At 40.2% G+C, this 16,190-nt stretch overlaps 1 protein-coding gene across 1 annotated transcript in view; it reads right to left on the minus strand.

Annotated features, from left to right (window-relative positions):
* The window catches only part of Dusp16 (dual specificity phosphatase 16), an 88,658-nt gene that overhangs the window by 20,057 nt on the left and 52,411 nt on the right, over window positions 1-16,190 (minus strand). The window contains exon 4 of the mRNA XM_031383640.1: window positions 12,590-12,753. Within this exon, the coding sequence (XP_031239500.1) occupies window positions 12,590-12,753 (164 nt within the window). The remainder of the gene's footprint in view (window positions 1-12,589; window positions 12,754-16,190) is intronic.

Below are 16,190 nucleotides of genomic sequence, written 5' to 3' on the forward strand. Positions count from 1 at the left end.
AATCTTTCAACAAATCCATACAAACCTAATTCCACCTCTTACAACAAAAACAACAGGAAGTGACAATTGCTTTCTCTTAATATCTTAATATGAAAATTAATATTACCAACATATCATAATCGATTGAAATCCAAAAATACGAGGAATTAGAAATTTGTTGATTGTCATCCAATGGTCTCTCTAATTTGGTAATTGGAGAAATAGGTCCAATATTGTACAATCTATATACACTTTCTGCTTGTTTGTTTATGACAGTGTCTGGCTGTGTACAACATAAGGGTCTTGAAATCTTACTTCTCCTATCTCAGCCTCTCTATTAGTAGTATTGTTTATTTCATGTTTTTACACTATATTATGGTTTTCAGAACACCTTACATATTTCAAAAGTATTTATATACCCAAAAGAAACATGGACAGCTAACTAGGGAGGTGGCTTGTAAGAGAACAACAAAGTGAGACTGAATGCTTTGCTTATGTTTGTAACTCTTGTATCAAGTTTGAAGAAGAGGATTTTCTAAGTTACTCTTTCTCTGAGATGAATGCTTTTCCAAATTATCACAGCTAATCAGCCAAATTCTTACCCTCACCTAATGTCTGTGCCACCCTCCAAGCAGAACCATCGTTCATTGAAACAGTTGGTGAATGACTTTATGGATAGACCATCTTAATACACATACCATTTCTTAAATGAATGTAACCTGTTCTCTGTGGGCTGAGAATAAAGTCACTCACTCAAGTCAAATAGCTTTGACCATAGCAGGAAGTCTGTATCCAAAAATCGTGCCTACAGTTCATTTCTTGGTGCAGCAGAACTGTCAACGCTCAGCTTAGCTAAGATGGAGGTAAAATCCTTTGGTAATGTGAGGGTCATTGAAGTACAGCCTTATTACAGTGAAATCCAAGGTCTAAAAATTGTTTTTATTTTGGGCTTGTACCACAATAAGAGCGAAGATTTTAAGCTCTACTAAATACAAAACAAACAAACAAAAAGACTATATATTTATGTTCATTTAAGAAAATACTAGTAGTTTTGTATTATTTTGAAATATACAGTTAATATGTTTGGAGTTATTTAAAATTTATACTGAGAAACATGTATTTTCACTATTGCTGTAGATGAGCATCTACATAAGACTGATAAATTGATTGTTGTTTTATATCAAACAACTTTTATAATACTCATTTTTATTGTTATAATATTTTATAAATTTTAAGGAATATGGCAAAAAGATATTGTAGGTATTGAAGGGGGGATCTCTGGGAGGAGCTGGGGTACAAAAGGGAAACAAGAATGTGATTTAATTCTATTTACTTAAAATATGTTTTAAAATGTTAACAAATTCAGATAAATTGAAATCATGTAACTTTTCTCATCATAATGCAATAAAAGTTAAAAAAAAATACCAGTGGGACATGTGCCCCACGATGTTCATAGTGGACTTATGTAAGCAAACACCTGGAAGACATCAAAGAGCACATGATTTGGCTAGGTAGAGAAAAGTAACACAGGCAGAAGCAGCAGCCAGGAAAAGAGCAGAGAGTGTTGGGAGTCTGAGGCTGTAAGGAGAGCAGTGTAGCTGTAACAGTCAGCAAGGGACACTTGGCCAGAGAGGAAGACTGAAGAGGCAAGGCAAGGCAAGCAGTGTAGTAGCCAGAAGATGTAAACATCCCAGATTCCTACAATAGAATAATGGATACAGAAAATGTCGCTCGTTTACACAATGGAATACTATTCCCCTATTAAAAACGAGGACACCATGCGTTTCACAGGCAAATGAATGGAACTAGAAAATATCATCCTGAGTGAGGTAACCCAGACCCAAAAGGACATACATGGTATGTACTTACTAATAAGTGGATATTAGCCAAAAAGTACAGAATACCCATGATACATCCCACAGACTGCATGAAGTTTAACAAGAATGAAGGTTAAAGTGAGGATGCTTCAATCCCACTTAAAAGGGGGAACAAAATAATCATGGGAGGCAGAGGGAAGGAGGGATTTGGGCAGGAGTGGGGGACAGGGGAAAGGGGAACAAGATCAGGTATTGGGGAGGGAGACAGGAGAGAAGCCCAGAAGGCTAGCAGAATAAATGGAATTATATAACCTCAGGGTGGGAGGTAGGGGGACCCTCTACAAAGTACCAGAGACCTGGGAGGTGAGAGACTCTCAGGACTCAATGGGAGGGACCTTAGATGAAGTGTCCAACAGTGGGGAGAGGGAATTCGAAGAGTCTATCTCCAGAAGATAGACAGGGCTTCAAGATTTCTGACCCAGAAGTGTTCCTGGTTCCTGTCTAAAAGAACTGCAGGGACATAAATGGAGAAGAGACTGGGGGAAAGGCAGTCCACACAGGGAATCTACCTCATAGATTGGGAGACACCAAGGCCTGAAACTATTACTGAGGTCATGATGTACTTACAGACAAGAGCCTAGCACGGCTGTCTTCTGAGAGGCCCAACCAGCAGCTAGCGAGACAGACATCAAACCATTGGACTGAAGTCAAGGACCCATGGTTGAATTAGGGAAAGGCTGAGGAGGAAGGTGACCCATAGGAAGACCAACTAGTCTCAATAACCTGGACCCCTGGGAGCTCCCAGACACTCAGCCACCAACCATGCAGCATACACTAGCTGGTCTGCAGCCCCCTGACACATATACAGCAGAGGAATACCTGGTCTGGTCTCAGTGGGAAAAGATGCTCCAAATCCAAGAGACTTGAGGCCCCAGGGGTTGGGGGGTAGGCCTGGTGGTGGGAGGGCATCCTCTCGGGTATAGGGTTGGGGTTAGGAATGGGCTGAGGAACTGTGGAAGAACGGCTGGGAGGGAGACAATGCCTGGATTGTAAATAAATTTTTTTAAAAAAATTCTCTTTGCCTTAAGCTTCTTTTCAACAAAACTCCTTGAGAATTTAAGAGTTGCTCATGCTGGCATCTCCATTCCTTTCTGCCTATTGTTGCCTGTACTCATTTATCCCACTGGCATTCCCACCCCTCTATCAAGAGGTAGATCATAAACTACTCTTGATCTCCATGTTCTTTATTCCGAAGAATCCTTTGTTGAATACTTCTTAGGTTCCCAGACTTTCAATGCTAATTGCCCCATGGCTTAATCTACTCCATTTAGATTTTCTTAATGATCTTATTTTTATGATACTAAATATTGTCCACATGATAATGACTCGAATTTATACCTCCTCTTCCAAAGCCCTCACCCTGAATTCAAAGCCCTCATCCTGACCACTCAGAATGTCTACCCGGAAGTTTAGCAAGCAGTGAACACTGGGTATGTCTGTCACTAGCACTTCAACACTTCCTTTCAGCTGCATATCCTTTCTCCTTGATGACAACACACACACACACACACACACACACACACACACACACACGCACACACGCACGCACACACGCACACACGCACACACACACGCACACACGCACACGCACACGCACACACACGCACACGCACACACACGCGCGCGCGCGCGCGCACACACACACACACACACTCACGCACGCACGTACATACGTACGTACATGCATATACACACATCTGCCATCTAATCTTCCAGGAAACTCTTCCAGGAAACTGCTTTCAATTATAGCCAGAATCCAACCACTTGTTGCTCCTGTTAACAACTTGATTCCACCCATTATCAGACCTATGTGGCATTCTGCTTCCATCCTGTAGATCACTGTACCTCTTATCAACACTTGCATTAAAATTACTTGATAGACTCTTGCCCTATTCTCCCAGAGGAAATGTTTACAAGGACTCAGTGCAGAGCCTTGCCTCTTCAGTCTTCCTCTCTGGCCAAGTGTCCCGTGCTGACTCTGTTACAGCTACACTGCTCTCCTTACAGCCTCAGACTCCCAACACACTCTGCTCTTTTCCTGGCTGCTGCTTCTGCCTGTGTTACTTTTCTCTACGTAGTCAAATCATGTGCTCTTTGACGTCTTCCAGGCGTTTGCTTCCATCTACCTCAGTGAGACCTATTTTTATCAGCCCTTTTCATTAAAAGCCACACCCCACAAGTACTCCCAACCACTTAACCCATTTCTTCAGGGTAGTCATCTCCATGAGCACTTACCACCATAATAAGTAGGTAATAAATAATGGGCTGCAGTATAAATATACCTACTTACTCTTCTGTTTCTTCTCTTTTACAGATGTATCCCCAGTGCTGAGAATACTATCTAGCAAACAGTAGCATCTTAGAATTTCATAAAACTATTATTCTTAAAATGACAAAAATCATAATCCTATAGTTACTTTATTAGTATCTTTTGATGAATAATCTCCATAGATGTTTCTTACACACTTTCATTTGAGAAGCAATAATAAAATGTCATTACATTATGGTCAAGTCATTTTATAACTTATGAAAGACCATTTTACTTGAGTCTTTCAGATTTATCTTAAAAAAGGATTTATAAGTAAGTTAATAGCATGGGGAAAGTATTTTACCTCCTGTGCTGAAGTAATTTTTAAGGACAAGGTAAACTGCCCACATCAAGTTGCAACTGTTTTCAAATAAAGTTATAAGTATTTGAAAAATAATCATGTGGGGCTTATGATGCGTCAAGGTGTTCTAAAGCATGCTCTGGGGCATGAAGAGCAGGCCACGTGACCAAGAGATGACCAGTCTTATTAGCAGTTAGTTGCACAAATATCAATAATAACACAAAGGAGTCTGATCCATATGGCAGAGCAAAACAATCAAAACAGCACTGAGGTGAAGCCACAGAACCTAGTGAGAAGTACAGGCCTCACCTGAAGCTGAGACAGAGATAGCTATCCTGCAGAAGCCGGGGATCTGACTCACACTTTTCAAAGATAACAAAATTCCCGGATGTTCAATCTCATTATGAAGATAGCACAGCTGTTGAGTATCTCCTTTATCTTCATTAAGTCATCTCTGGACAATACCAAATATAATATAAACACTATGTAAGCAATACTACATTGTTTCAAGAGTAATGACAGAGAAGTTTGTGCAGGTTCAGTACACATATAACTTTTTTTGGATATTTTTAATTCCGAGTTGGTTAAATCTATGAAGCTGAACCCAAGGAGCCTGGCACATCCCAGTTCATTCCCCACTGTCCTGGGCTGCTTCCCTGGATGCCCTCAGCTTCAACTCCTTCCTGTTAACTAAGGCTGAGGAGGAGGGTGTCAACACAAGCAACAGTATGAGAACATACAGTATGGAATATGTAATGTGTCGCTAAATGTTATTTAACTTATTTTTAAAGCAGACTATAGCTGGGAACAGTGGCACATGCCTGGATCCCAGCACCTGGGAGGTTAAAGCAAGATCACAAGTTCAAGGTCAGCCAGCCTGAGTTCCACAATGATACTCCTTCTACTCTTTCTTACAGAAAGACTGTAAGATATATGACACATACACACGTGTGTTTATTAAAAAAAAAAAAAACTCAGCAGGCCTCAAAGAGTATTATAAAGCTCCCATTAATTTAAACTGTACTTCCTCTTAACTGGCATTAAACTGGGATGATTAAACTTAATAAAACAGGCCAAAAATTAAGAAAGGGTTCTCCTGTAAAGTGAAAAGCACTATCGTAAACAATGGGTTCTGATTCTAATATATAATTAAAGATGTTCAAAAATACTATTTATAGCCAGGTGGGGTGGTGCACATCTTTGATCCCAGCACTTGGTAATCAAAAAGAGGATCTCTGTGTTCACGAACAGCCTGGTCTACACAGTAAGTTCTAGGACAACCAGGATTGCAAAGCAAGACCCTGTCTCAAAAGAAAAGAAAATTAGTCGTATTTATGAGTGAAAAATAAATTTTTTTTTTTTTTTCCGTTTTTCGAGACAGGGTTTCTCTGTGTAGCCCTGGCTGTCCTGGAACTCACTCTGTAGACCAGGCTGGCCTCGAACTCAGAAATCCGCCTGCCTCTGCCTCCCAAGTGCTGGGATTAAAGGCATGTGCCACCACTGCCCGGCAAAACATTTAATTCTGATATTATAATTTTTGTGTGTGTGTGTGTGTGTGTGTGTGTGTGTGTGTGTGTGTATGTGTGTGTGTATGTGTGTGTGTATGTGTGTGTATGTATGTGTGTGTGTATGTGTGTGTGAAATTTCTATTGCCATCCTTACGCTTCCTTTCCTTCAGGTCTCTTCAAGCGTTAGCAGTGCTCCCTACCCAGTGGCGATCCAGCGGGAGGTTCTTCTGGATATTTATTGGACGTTGACCTACACTGTCAGGGCTATGACACCCTGTGCCAGCTTTCACAATCCATCTTCCTGACGGTTCCATTCACAGCAGAATTTTCATAAACTTTTTTTCTTTGAGAAAACATCTTGAGATAGATTTTATATATATCCCATGTTGGCCTAAAATGCTCCATGTAGCCCAAACTGGCCTTGATTCTCAATTGTCTTGCCTCAGCCTCTGAAATGTAGGAGCGACAGGCAGACACTATCTCATTTGACACTTCACTCATTTTTTTTTTCATTTAAAAGTTTGTCTTCTATACTATGAAATAAGCTCTTTCTACAGTTAAGACTAAATTTCAAGTACAGGTTCTCTAATCAATTCCTAAGATTGTGGAATCTTGTGGAATACTGATTAAAAGAAGGCCTTACTGCAGTGTGCTATGACGATTACAATGCTCTCCCATCCGGGAAGACAGAACAACAGGCCATGAGTGCTGAGTCAGGGGAGGAAAATAAGATTTAGTAACTTGATTAAAGCGATAGAGTAGTTAGGTAGAGAACTGGTATGCAGAACTGTTTCTTCCCAGAGCTGTGTCTCAGCCATCATGTGCTGCTGTTTCAGTATTGGGAATTATGCTGTGAGTCACCTTGTCATGTGAATTATTGTTAACAAATAAGTCTTTCTTATCTAAACAACTAATATGCTCATTGTATGGTATTCTACACATGATACATACAATATGTTTAATGATATGTTTGGTTATCTTTTTCTCTTCCTACATCAGATCTTTCTCTGAGAAACTCCCAAATATGCACTTGACAATGTTGTGTATGGGCTATTACCCAACACCTGTACAAAATAAATAAATTAGCACTAGTCGTACCAGAAGCGAAATAAGATAGCATGGGGAAAAATTAATTTTGCATGTTAAAAGGCCACAATAATCCACATAAAGAATGCTAATGGCAGATAGTTTAGTGACAGCTTAAGTGGTTCACTCTAGATAAACAACAGAGCTTCAAGCTACTTTCAATAGGTAATTTATCAGAATATTTGGAGTACTTAAGTAAAAAATTTTTAAAATTACTCTAAATGTTAAGGGCTAAGGGAGAAAACTAATCAGGAAACTTGAGGGATGGAAATACAGCTCAGTGGCAGAGCACTAGCCTAGTACACAGAGAAAAACATCTCACCTTCAAATAACTAGAGATTCTCAAACTTTTCCCATTCCAGATATGAAATAGGCATCAGCATTTGACATTAATACAGTACAATCAACTGTTCTTATTTCAACTAGTAAAGACCAGAGAACAGGAGGACAGATTCCAAAGAAACAAAAAGAACAGTGTAAGAGGAAAGAAAAGGATTCTCTGCAGCCAGTGACTTCTCATAGTGTTTAAAGAAAAGGCATGCCTTTAAAATGTGCAAAATAACTAGTTCATGCTAACAGTTTAACCTTACTGTCCACTAAGGTACCCAAGGCCTCACATAGCTCTGACTGTCTAAAGTGCGACCACTCTGAACTGAGATGTGAAGTATAAAATTCATGGCAGACTCCAAAAACTTGGTACAAGGAAAAGAACATAAAATACATACTTTTTAAAATACTGGTTGTGTATTAAAATATTTTAGCTATAATATTGACTTAAGTAAATGTTACTAAAATTAACACCAAACTGTCTCCTGCTTTTTAAATAAAGCTATTAGAATATTTTAAATTATGTATGTGGCTTGTATTATATTTCTATGAAACATCACTGATAAAGAATTAGTTGTAGAAACATCAAGAGGGGAAAAAAACCTCACCTATGATCCAAAAGACTGCTGAGGTATGTCAGTCCTTGGTAACAGCCTGATTCAAGTGACAGGCATGCATTTGTGTGCCTTACACTGCATTGCTGAGCTTTGTTTGTGTGACTTCATAGAGAGAAACTCGCCAAAGAACTTCTAGTGAGGTTCCTGAGGCTTCTTGCCACTTCCACAGTGGACTTGGGCCAGCTGGCAAGCCTCATGGTTTCTTCTGGATTGAACCGCCCTTGCTAATTTGTGCATGGTATTTGCTGAGTGGACTGCTGCAGTTGCTGGTTCGTGTTTGGTGTGTGCTAATGGACTGGACTGAGAACAATGAAGATTGGAATTGCCCCAAAGAACTGTTTCTAAACAGGTCCACATCCTCCTTTGCTCTCTTAACCTTTCCTTTCCACTGCCTCTGGTGGGTCGTGGGCTAGAAGGAAGGTTAGTAAGAATCCTTATTAAAAGTAGGTTTTGAAAAATCAAAGCCAACAATTCTATTTTCCAGAAACAGATCTCTGCTACTGAAGCCAATGACAAAATCTTGGGTAAATAAGTGACAACAACTTGGGGCGGCCTAAATCTTAATCCTCTGTGGATACAACAAGTGTATAAAGAGCCTGGGTTTATTTCTTTCCTTTTTTTGTCAGTGCCAAGTTAAGATCTTACTATACAGCTCAATCTAATCTGCAACTCATGTTGAGATTACAAATGGAAGTCATTATTCTGGCTAAGAGCCAAGTACTTTAAATGTATAGTATACAATTGAAATTTGGGGTCAACCTACCTTCAACAACTTAGCACTCTATTATATTTCATCTATTATATTAGCTATGGGCCTCCTAAGAGAATAGCTACACTTTTAACATATTTTACTAGCACATTATGTGTATGCATATCCATGTTCCTATGTGGTGTGTGTGTGTGTGTGTGTGTGTGTAGGGGCATAGCATTTTATTTATTTTGGGTATATGTTTGCATACCACAGAGTGCACGTGGGCTAGAAGACAACTTATAGGAGTCCATGCTCTCTTCTCACATGGGCTGTGGGCATCAAACTCGGACTGGCAGGGTTGGTAGCAAGTACCTTTATCCATTGACTAGCTCCCTGGACTAACCCTTTATTTATTTTTTTAATATTAAAAACATTATATCTGTGCTAGACAGTTTCATGTCAACCTGACACATACTGAAGTCATCTCAGAGGAGGGAACCTCAATTAAGAAAATGCTTCCATAAGATCCGACTAAATGCAAGCCTACAGGACATCTTCTTAATTGGTGATTGATATGGGAGAGCCCAGCCCATTGTGGGTGGTGCCATTCCTGGGATAGTGGTCCTGGATTCTATAAGAAGACAGGCTGAGCAAGCCATGTGAACAATCTACTAAACAGCACTCTTCCATGGCCTCTGCATCAGCTCCTACCTCCAGGTTCCTGTACGCTTGAGTTCCTTTCCTACTTCCTCTGATGATAAATGGCAATATGAAAGTATAAGCCAAATAAATCCTTTCCTCCGCAACTTTCTTTTGGTCATGGTGTTTCATCTTAACAATAGTAACCCTAACTAAAGACAATAGCATTCTAGATTTTTTTCAAATGACTTTAACTGTTAAATTGTAATAGAAGGAACATATTACAGAAGATTATTAAAATTCACCTTCAGAGGTCTTCAAGAACAAGCATATACTATTGCTTCTGGAATGTTTAAGGCAGGAAGTTGAACCGGAAGATGATTTGGTTTCTGATGCGTGTTAGACAGTAAATCTGTTCCACATTCCTGTAATCCCAGCCCTCCAAAGGCAGTGACAAGAGGATCAGAAGTTCAAAGTCACCCTCAACTAAATAAAATCAGGGTGGCCTAGGCTTATAAACCCTGTTAAGAAAAATAAAACTTAAAAAAAAAAAACAGGTAAAAACAAAGCCAGGTGTGGTGGTGTACGCCTTTTATCCCAGCACTCATGAGGCAGAGGCAGGCGGATCTCTAGTTTAAGGCCAGCCTGGTCTACAAAATAAGTTCCAGGACAGCTGGGTCTGTTACACAGAGAAACCCTCTCTCAAAAAAACAAACAAACAACACAAAGAACAACATCAAAAAATGTAAAAACAAACTGGGGGTCATGTTGTGAGTTCATTTAACATTTTCAGAATGAAATTTTTCTCTTATAGCAAAATAAAAGTGGTTAACTAAATCTCTTAAAATATTTGGCTCAAAAGTTCTTGTCAACATAGAGTTTCATCATCAAAAACTATTCCTGCCCAGTGTCTCAAAGCTGCTCAGATTTCCAGTGCTCCTTAGCACTCTCTCCCCATTCTTAGTGGCAGTCTCCCCTCGCAGCTTCAGACTGAACCTATTGTCCCACGAATGTCTATAAGCCCATTCTCCTCCCACAAAGACGCTGCATGCTTTGCTATACATTAGAAGAGCTAAGCTTTTCCCTATTCTCGCCCCGGGTTCTGGTTTGACTGCTCTTGCCTAAGTGTTCACCCAGTTGTTAAGTCTGAAAAGGGAACATAGAAAAATTAATGTGTTTTTGTAAAAAATAAAAAACAATACAATAATATGTAAAAATTATTTGTGCTGACTGACCTGTTAAGATATAATCAGGAAAAAATAGAAACTTTACCTAGGCTTCAATTTTATTTGTTTTTAACCTGGATTAAATAAGCCAAACCTCTCTGGCTTTGCCACAGGAATATATGAGACTTTTAGAAAGTAATTTTTGCTTTCTGTAGCATAGTATGACCCTCCTACAGCTGAGGGCTGATTCTTCAGACCCCGCCTTGCCAGATAGCCACGCCTCTCTGCCCACCTCCTGCTAATTGCCACGCCTCTCCAAGTTCCAGTTATGCCGGAAGTCCCGCCTCCAGAGACTGAAGATGAGGCTGCTGATTGGGCCAAGTTGCTGACGAACCTGAGGGAGAATTTTGCTTTACCTATCTGCCTGTTTGCTTCTAACAAAGAGAATTCAATGAATGATGGCGGACTGAAAGCACACCATGTGTTGGTCTAATTTTTTCAAACCCTTCCTGCATTTCCAGTACCTTTAATTATTAGGCCCTGACCCCCATTCCAGATGACCCATTCATATGAGTGGCTGCTGGCGGCTACAATATAGTTTACTTATTTCTAAAAGGACTAATGCTCACATGCTCAAAGGCGCTGTGACCCCAACAGACCTCTCCAGTAGGCAGGTCTCACAAAAGCACAATACACTGTGGAGGCAAATCTTACAGAAGCAAGAGAGCTGCTATAAAAACAACAGCTAAACTATCTCACTGACGTTCAAAGACAATAGTTATTCCTCCCAGAAAATCATGTTTCCTATATGCTAAAAAGGCCATTGCACACTTTCCAGTGAGCCTGATTGTTCCCTTCCTTCAAGAAGGACACTACGGAAACTGCTGCCTTCAAAGGAAAGTAGCACTTGCAGATCACCAAGAACTGAATTAAACTGAATTAAGATTAAGAGTTGAAAAAACAGAGTTAGAGAGATGGCTCAGCAGTTAAGAGCACTGGCCGTTTTTCCAGAGGATCTAGGTTCAATTCCCAGTACCCACACGGTAGCTAACAATCATCCATAATTCTAGTTCCAGTGGGACCTGTCACCTTCTAAATTCCACCACATGCATATATGTATGGCAGGCATGGTGCATGTATAAATTAACTAAATAAACAGAGTTAAAACAAAAAATGTCTAGCTGGGCATGGTAGCACATGCTTTTAATCCCATCACTCGGGAGGTGGAGATAGGAGGATCTCTGAGTTCAAGTATAGCTAGAGCTCCACAGAGCAATCCTGTCTTGAAAACGAAAAACCAAAACAAAGAGTTGGAAAGTCCAGTTGCTTTTTCAATTAGTGACATTGTAAACTAAGAGAACGTAGAGAAACGTCCACGTTTCCCAATAGGAAGAGCACTTTTCTTTTTTAGCATCCCTGCTGAAGAGCATGTAAGCTGGAGACCCACACTAAAGTCCTACGTTTGTTACATTTGTGGCATCATTCACAGATGCCTCCATCCAATATGTGTTTCTCTAACAGGGCATGCCTGCTCAGGGCTGACTGCAGCGTTTCAGCAAGAATAAATGATCCTCCCTCTACAAGTTGTTCCAGCCAGCTTCAGACACAGTGGAACTGACAGAGCATCCGTCTAAATCTCTGTCTTTACCATCTTTGGCCATCTTGCCCCTTTCTCACACCAGCTGGCATCATGATGACCTTCCTCAATTCAAGGCCTCACTTCAATCCCTTTCTAGTATGATACAAGAAAAAAAAATCAATTCATTGTAAATGTAGGACCTCAATTACAGTAATAAAACAATTAATTAATAGTCCAAGAAGACAAGACTAATAGTATGAAAAACAAAACAAAATAATCCCATCATATTTCAAGTTTCTTAGAACTATGAGAAAAATAAGCAACAATTTGGGTGTCAGATGGCAATAAATACCATCAAAATAATATTGTAAAGATGACACAACATGTAGCTAGGGGTCACACATTAATGTTTCCTCTTTCTGGGATCACAGGATGTTCTAAGACAGATAATGGACATCTGTTGCTTTTCCAGCTGCTACTGACACACAGAGAGGTGTTTTGAAGCACCCACCTTATTGAGGACATCTCGCTGGCAGCCAAGATAGAGATTGGGAAGAATTCGAGTTGGTCCAATGTTGGCAACAGGTAAGCAAGGCTGAGATATGCAGGTAGGGACTAGCGTGGACTTTCCTTCACAGAGGCCAGGGAAACAACGAGAGAACTCAGCAAACCCACCTAAGAATAAACATTGTAAGGTTATGCCATATACAAAGTTGAATGAACCAGCCCTCTGGCAACTACTTGACTAAAACCATTTAAAACAGAAAAATCAGATGGTACAGATCCAAGCAGGTAACACCCTCTACGCACACATTTCTTCCTTTAGCTGCTAATGCTAAAACTGATGTAGACACCAGCACTGAACTCAGCATATAAGGCTGAATTACAGATGGGCAAGTACGGAGGGCGCTGAGGGCCTTTCTTTGACAGTCTCTTAAATCTTCACATACTCTACGACATATGGCCCCTTTCTCTCTCCATAAAAAGTGTTATTTATGGGACATTAAGGAGGATTTTTAATAGCAAAGAAATCAAAAATAACTATTCACAGTAAACAAGTGGATATTTTTAAAAGTGATAAACTGAGTGTTACTTTTTTAGAATAAAAATAATTTTGTAAATTCTTCTGAGATTCAACTTTAAGTCTTACAACCATAAAGAAGAGTTTTTGGTAGTGGTGGTGGGATAAGACATGGTCTTGAGAAACCTTCAGACTTACTTTGTGGCTGAAAGTGACCTTGAACTCCTCTGACCTCAGTCCCCAGAGTGCTCGGATTCAGGTTGTACCACCCTGCCTGGTCATTTTTCTTAAGATATCAGAAACATATCTTACTCTTTAAAAATGTCTCTGTAAGCAGTCATTACAACTCTGCAGCAGTTAGTCAAGGCTCCAAGTTACCACTGATTTCTAGAACTCCTGTTCATTTTTCTAAGCACTACAAAGTGTTGTCGGATCCTATATCATTCAGAGTACAAGAATCCTGTGGCAAGAATCTTGAGTTCAGATTTAGAACTTGGGCTTGTTTTTTCCCTCAGTCTCGCTCCTCCTCTCTTTTCTTTATAAAAGTGGGTTGGGGAGCATGGAGGCCAGAGAACAACTTGCTTAAGTCAGTTCTCTTTTTCTACCATATGAGCTCTAGGGATGGAACTCAGGTTATCAGGCTTGATAGCAAAGGCCTTTCTCTACTAAGCCACTTCATTAATGCCAGTCCTGTGGTTCATCCTACTTCTAATAAACTAACCCATGGTCTTCAGTAAGTGTCATAATGTTGCCACAACTCAACAGTGAAATCCAGGTAGCACTCTGAATGCCTCTGAAGGGGAAAAGTGTGACTAAGGTTACACAGGAATTTCCAATTTAAATAAATATTCCTTTCTATCCAAATGGAAAACACAGGAACCATACTGTTTTTGATAAAATCCCTTACTATCCAAAATGCTACCTCTTAAGAGCATATCTCAACTCAGGAACACTGACGATTAGTATTATAGAAAATACATGTTCAGCTCACATAGAACTCAACTGGACATATATTTCTGTCTATGCTCAGTCCAGGGCCAGAAGCAGTGAGCTACAAAAGCAGGAAGTTGTAACAACAATTAAGATACCAGCAAAATGTAAGACAGCATTCCTACTTCCAGTCCACATATTTGTAACTGTAAACCTGTTCTTACACATGAGCAGTTGAAAGACCTAAAGCTAAACTGGTGGACACATGTGAACCAGATGCACTGTGGAAATCCCAAATTACTTTGTATGATGGCAAGGCCCTCAAGATCTATACCTGTATGTGTTTTATTTTCATCATTACTAAACATGACTTCCAACCACATAAAACTCCTTGTTATTTCATACTGCAGGAACACTACCACTCTGCCCTGCACCATACATGCACATATACAAGCCCCGTGACTGAGAAAGTAGGGAGAGCAAGTTCCTCTACCCAAGGTCACTCCTAGCTCAACACATTCTACGTGTCTGATATAGTAAAGTTACTGAGTCCCTAACTCCTTGTTTTCTCATCTATAAGAATGATTCTAAAAGGATGACTTGGCATGCCTACAGTATTTTTTGTGTGGCACTCAGCAAACACTCAAGCAGGTATCAATAGCTATTACTCCATGGCAGCAGCCATCCTTCATCCTAGCACTCTTTAGGATCTCCCAAGACACAAAGTAATAGGCAGAGACTCAGCCTGAGAGTCTAAGGTGACATTTCCCAAGGGAGCTACAAAGCACTGGTGTCCTGAAAGAAGCTGACAGAAGGGACTTGTCTAAAAAGTAAGAGAAATACTGCTTATCTCCCTGAGAGAGTCACAGCTCCTACTAACATATTAAGGACTCCAAAAAAATGTTATCTCCAAAGAAAGTGGTTTAATTTACTTAAGTCAAATAAGCATTTCCAAACTAACTGAACCATGGAAATCCATCTAAAATCTTTAGCTGCTGGGCATTCTATACAAGTGCTAGACTGGAACTATGGACTACCGTCAGTTAGACTTCCTCTGCCTACAAGTGTAACCAAGATGATCTGGGGCAGGCAGCATGGGCTCACAGATGTCCACTGGTTAGCATTTCTCTCAGTATTTCCGGTTATGGAAGACAGTTGCTGTTAGGTACGGCCCTGCAGCTGGGTCTTACAGCAACACAGTGAAGGTTCTCACATTTCTTTGCTTAGCTTATACCAACCAACGGGTACTATTTTATAATTAATTGTATGATTAAAATTTTAACTTCTAAATGTTGTTATTTAACCTAAGAATTGTTTCATAGGACATCTGTCATTTAAAACTAACAGAACCATGGTCCAGTAAAATATTCTCAGAGAATCAAAAAAACAAAAACAAAAAACAAAAACCCACCTCTTAAATTACATTTTAAACTTGTAAATAATCATGCTGAAAAGTAACAACAGAATATACTGAGCTCAAATTATGACAAGCAACTGTAACTACAGGGGTGGCCTACCATCCCTAAGTCTACAGGCATCAATCAATCCTTAAATAAGCTATGAAGTAAATGTCATTTCTATTCCTATTTTTAAACAAGAACTCATTCTATAAAACTTAGCAAAGCTAAGGTATGAGTCTACTCCTTACCTATTCTAACTTCCCTTTGTGGACAGGAACAGTCTCATTGTTATCTCTGGGTTTCATGGCAGGGTCTCACTGTTATCTCTGGGTTCCATGGCAGGGTCTCACTGTTATCTCTGGGGTCCATGGCAGGGTCTCACTGTTATCTCTGGGGTCCATGGCAGGGTCTCACTGTTATCTCTGGGGTCCATGGCAGGGTCTCACTGTTACCTCTGGGGTCCATGGCAGGGTCTCACTGTTACCTCTGGGGTCCATGGCAGGATCTCACTGTTACCTCTGGGGTCCATGGCAGGGTCTCACTGTTATCTCTGGGTCCATGGCAGGGTCTCACTGTTATCTCTGGGGTCCATGGCAGGGTCTCACTGTTACCTCTGGGTTCCATGACTTATGACTCTGGTTTGCTAGGTCTTAGTACCAATCCTACAATGGATAGGTCTTCCCCAAACTGATAGAAGAGTCTTGCCTTCCCCAAAGAGAGGGAGAGGGAAAGGGTGTGTGTGTGTGTGTGTGTGTGTGTGT

This window comes from Mastomys coucha, unplaced genomic scaffold (genome assembly GCF_008632895.1).
Source record: "Mastomys coucha isolate ucsf_1 unplaced genomic scaffold, UCSF_Mcou_1 pScaffold20, whole genome shotgun sequence".
Classification (NCBI taxonomy): domain Eukaryota; kingdom Metazoa; phylum Chordata; class Mammalia; order Rodentia; family Muridae; genus Mastomys; species Mastomys coucha.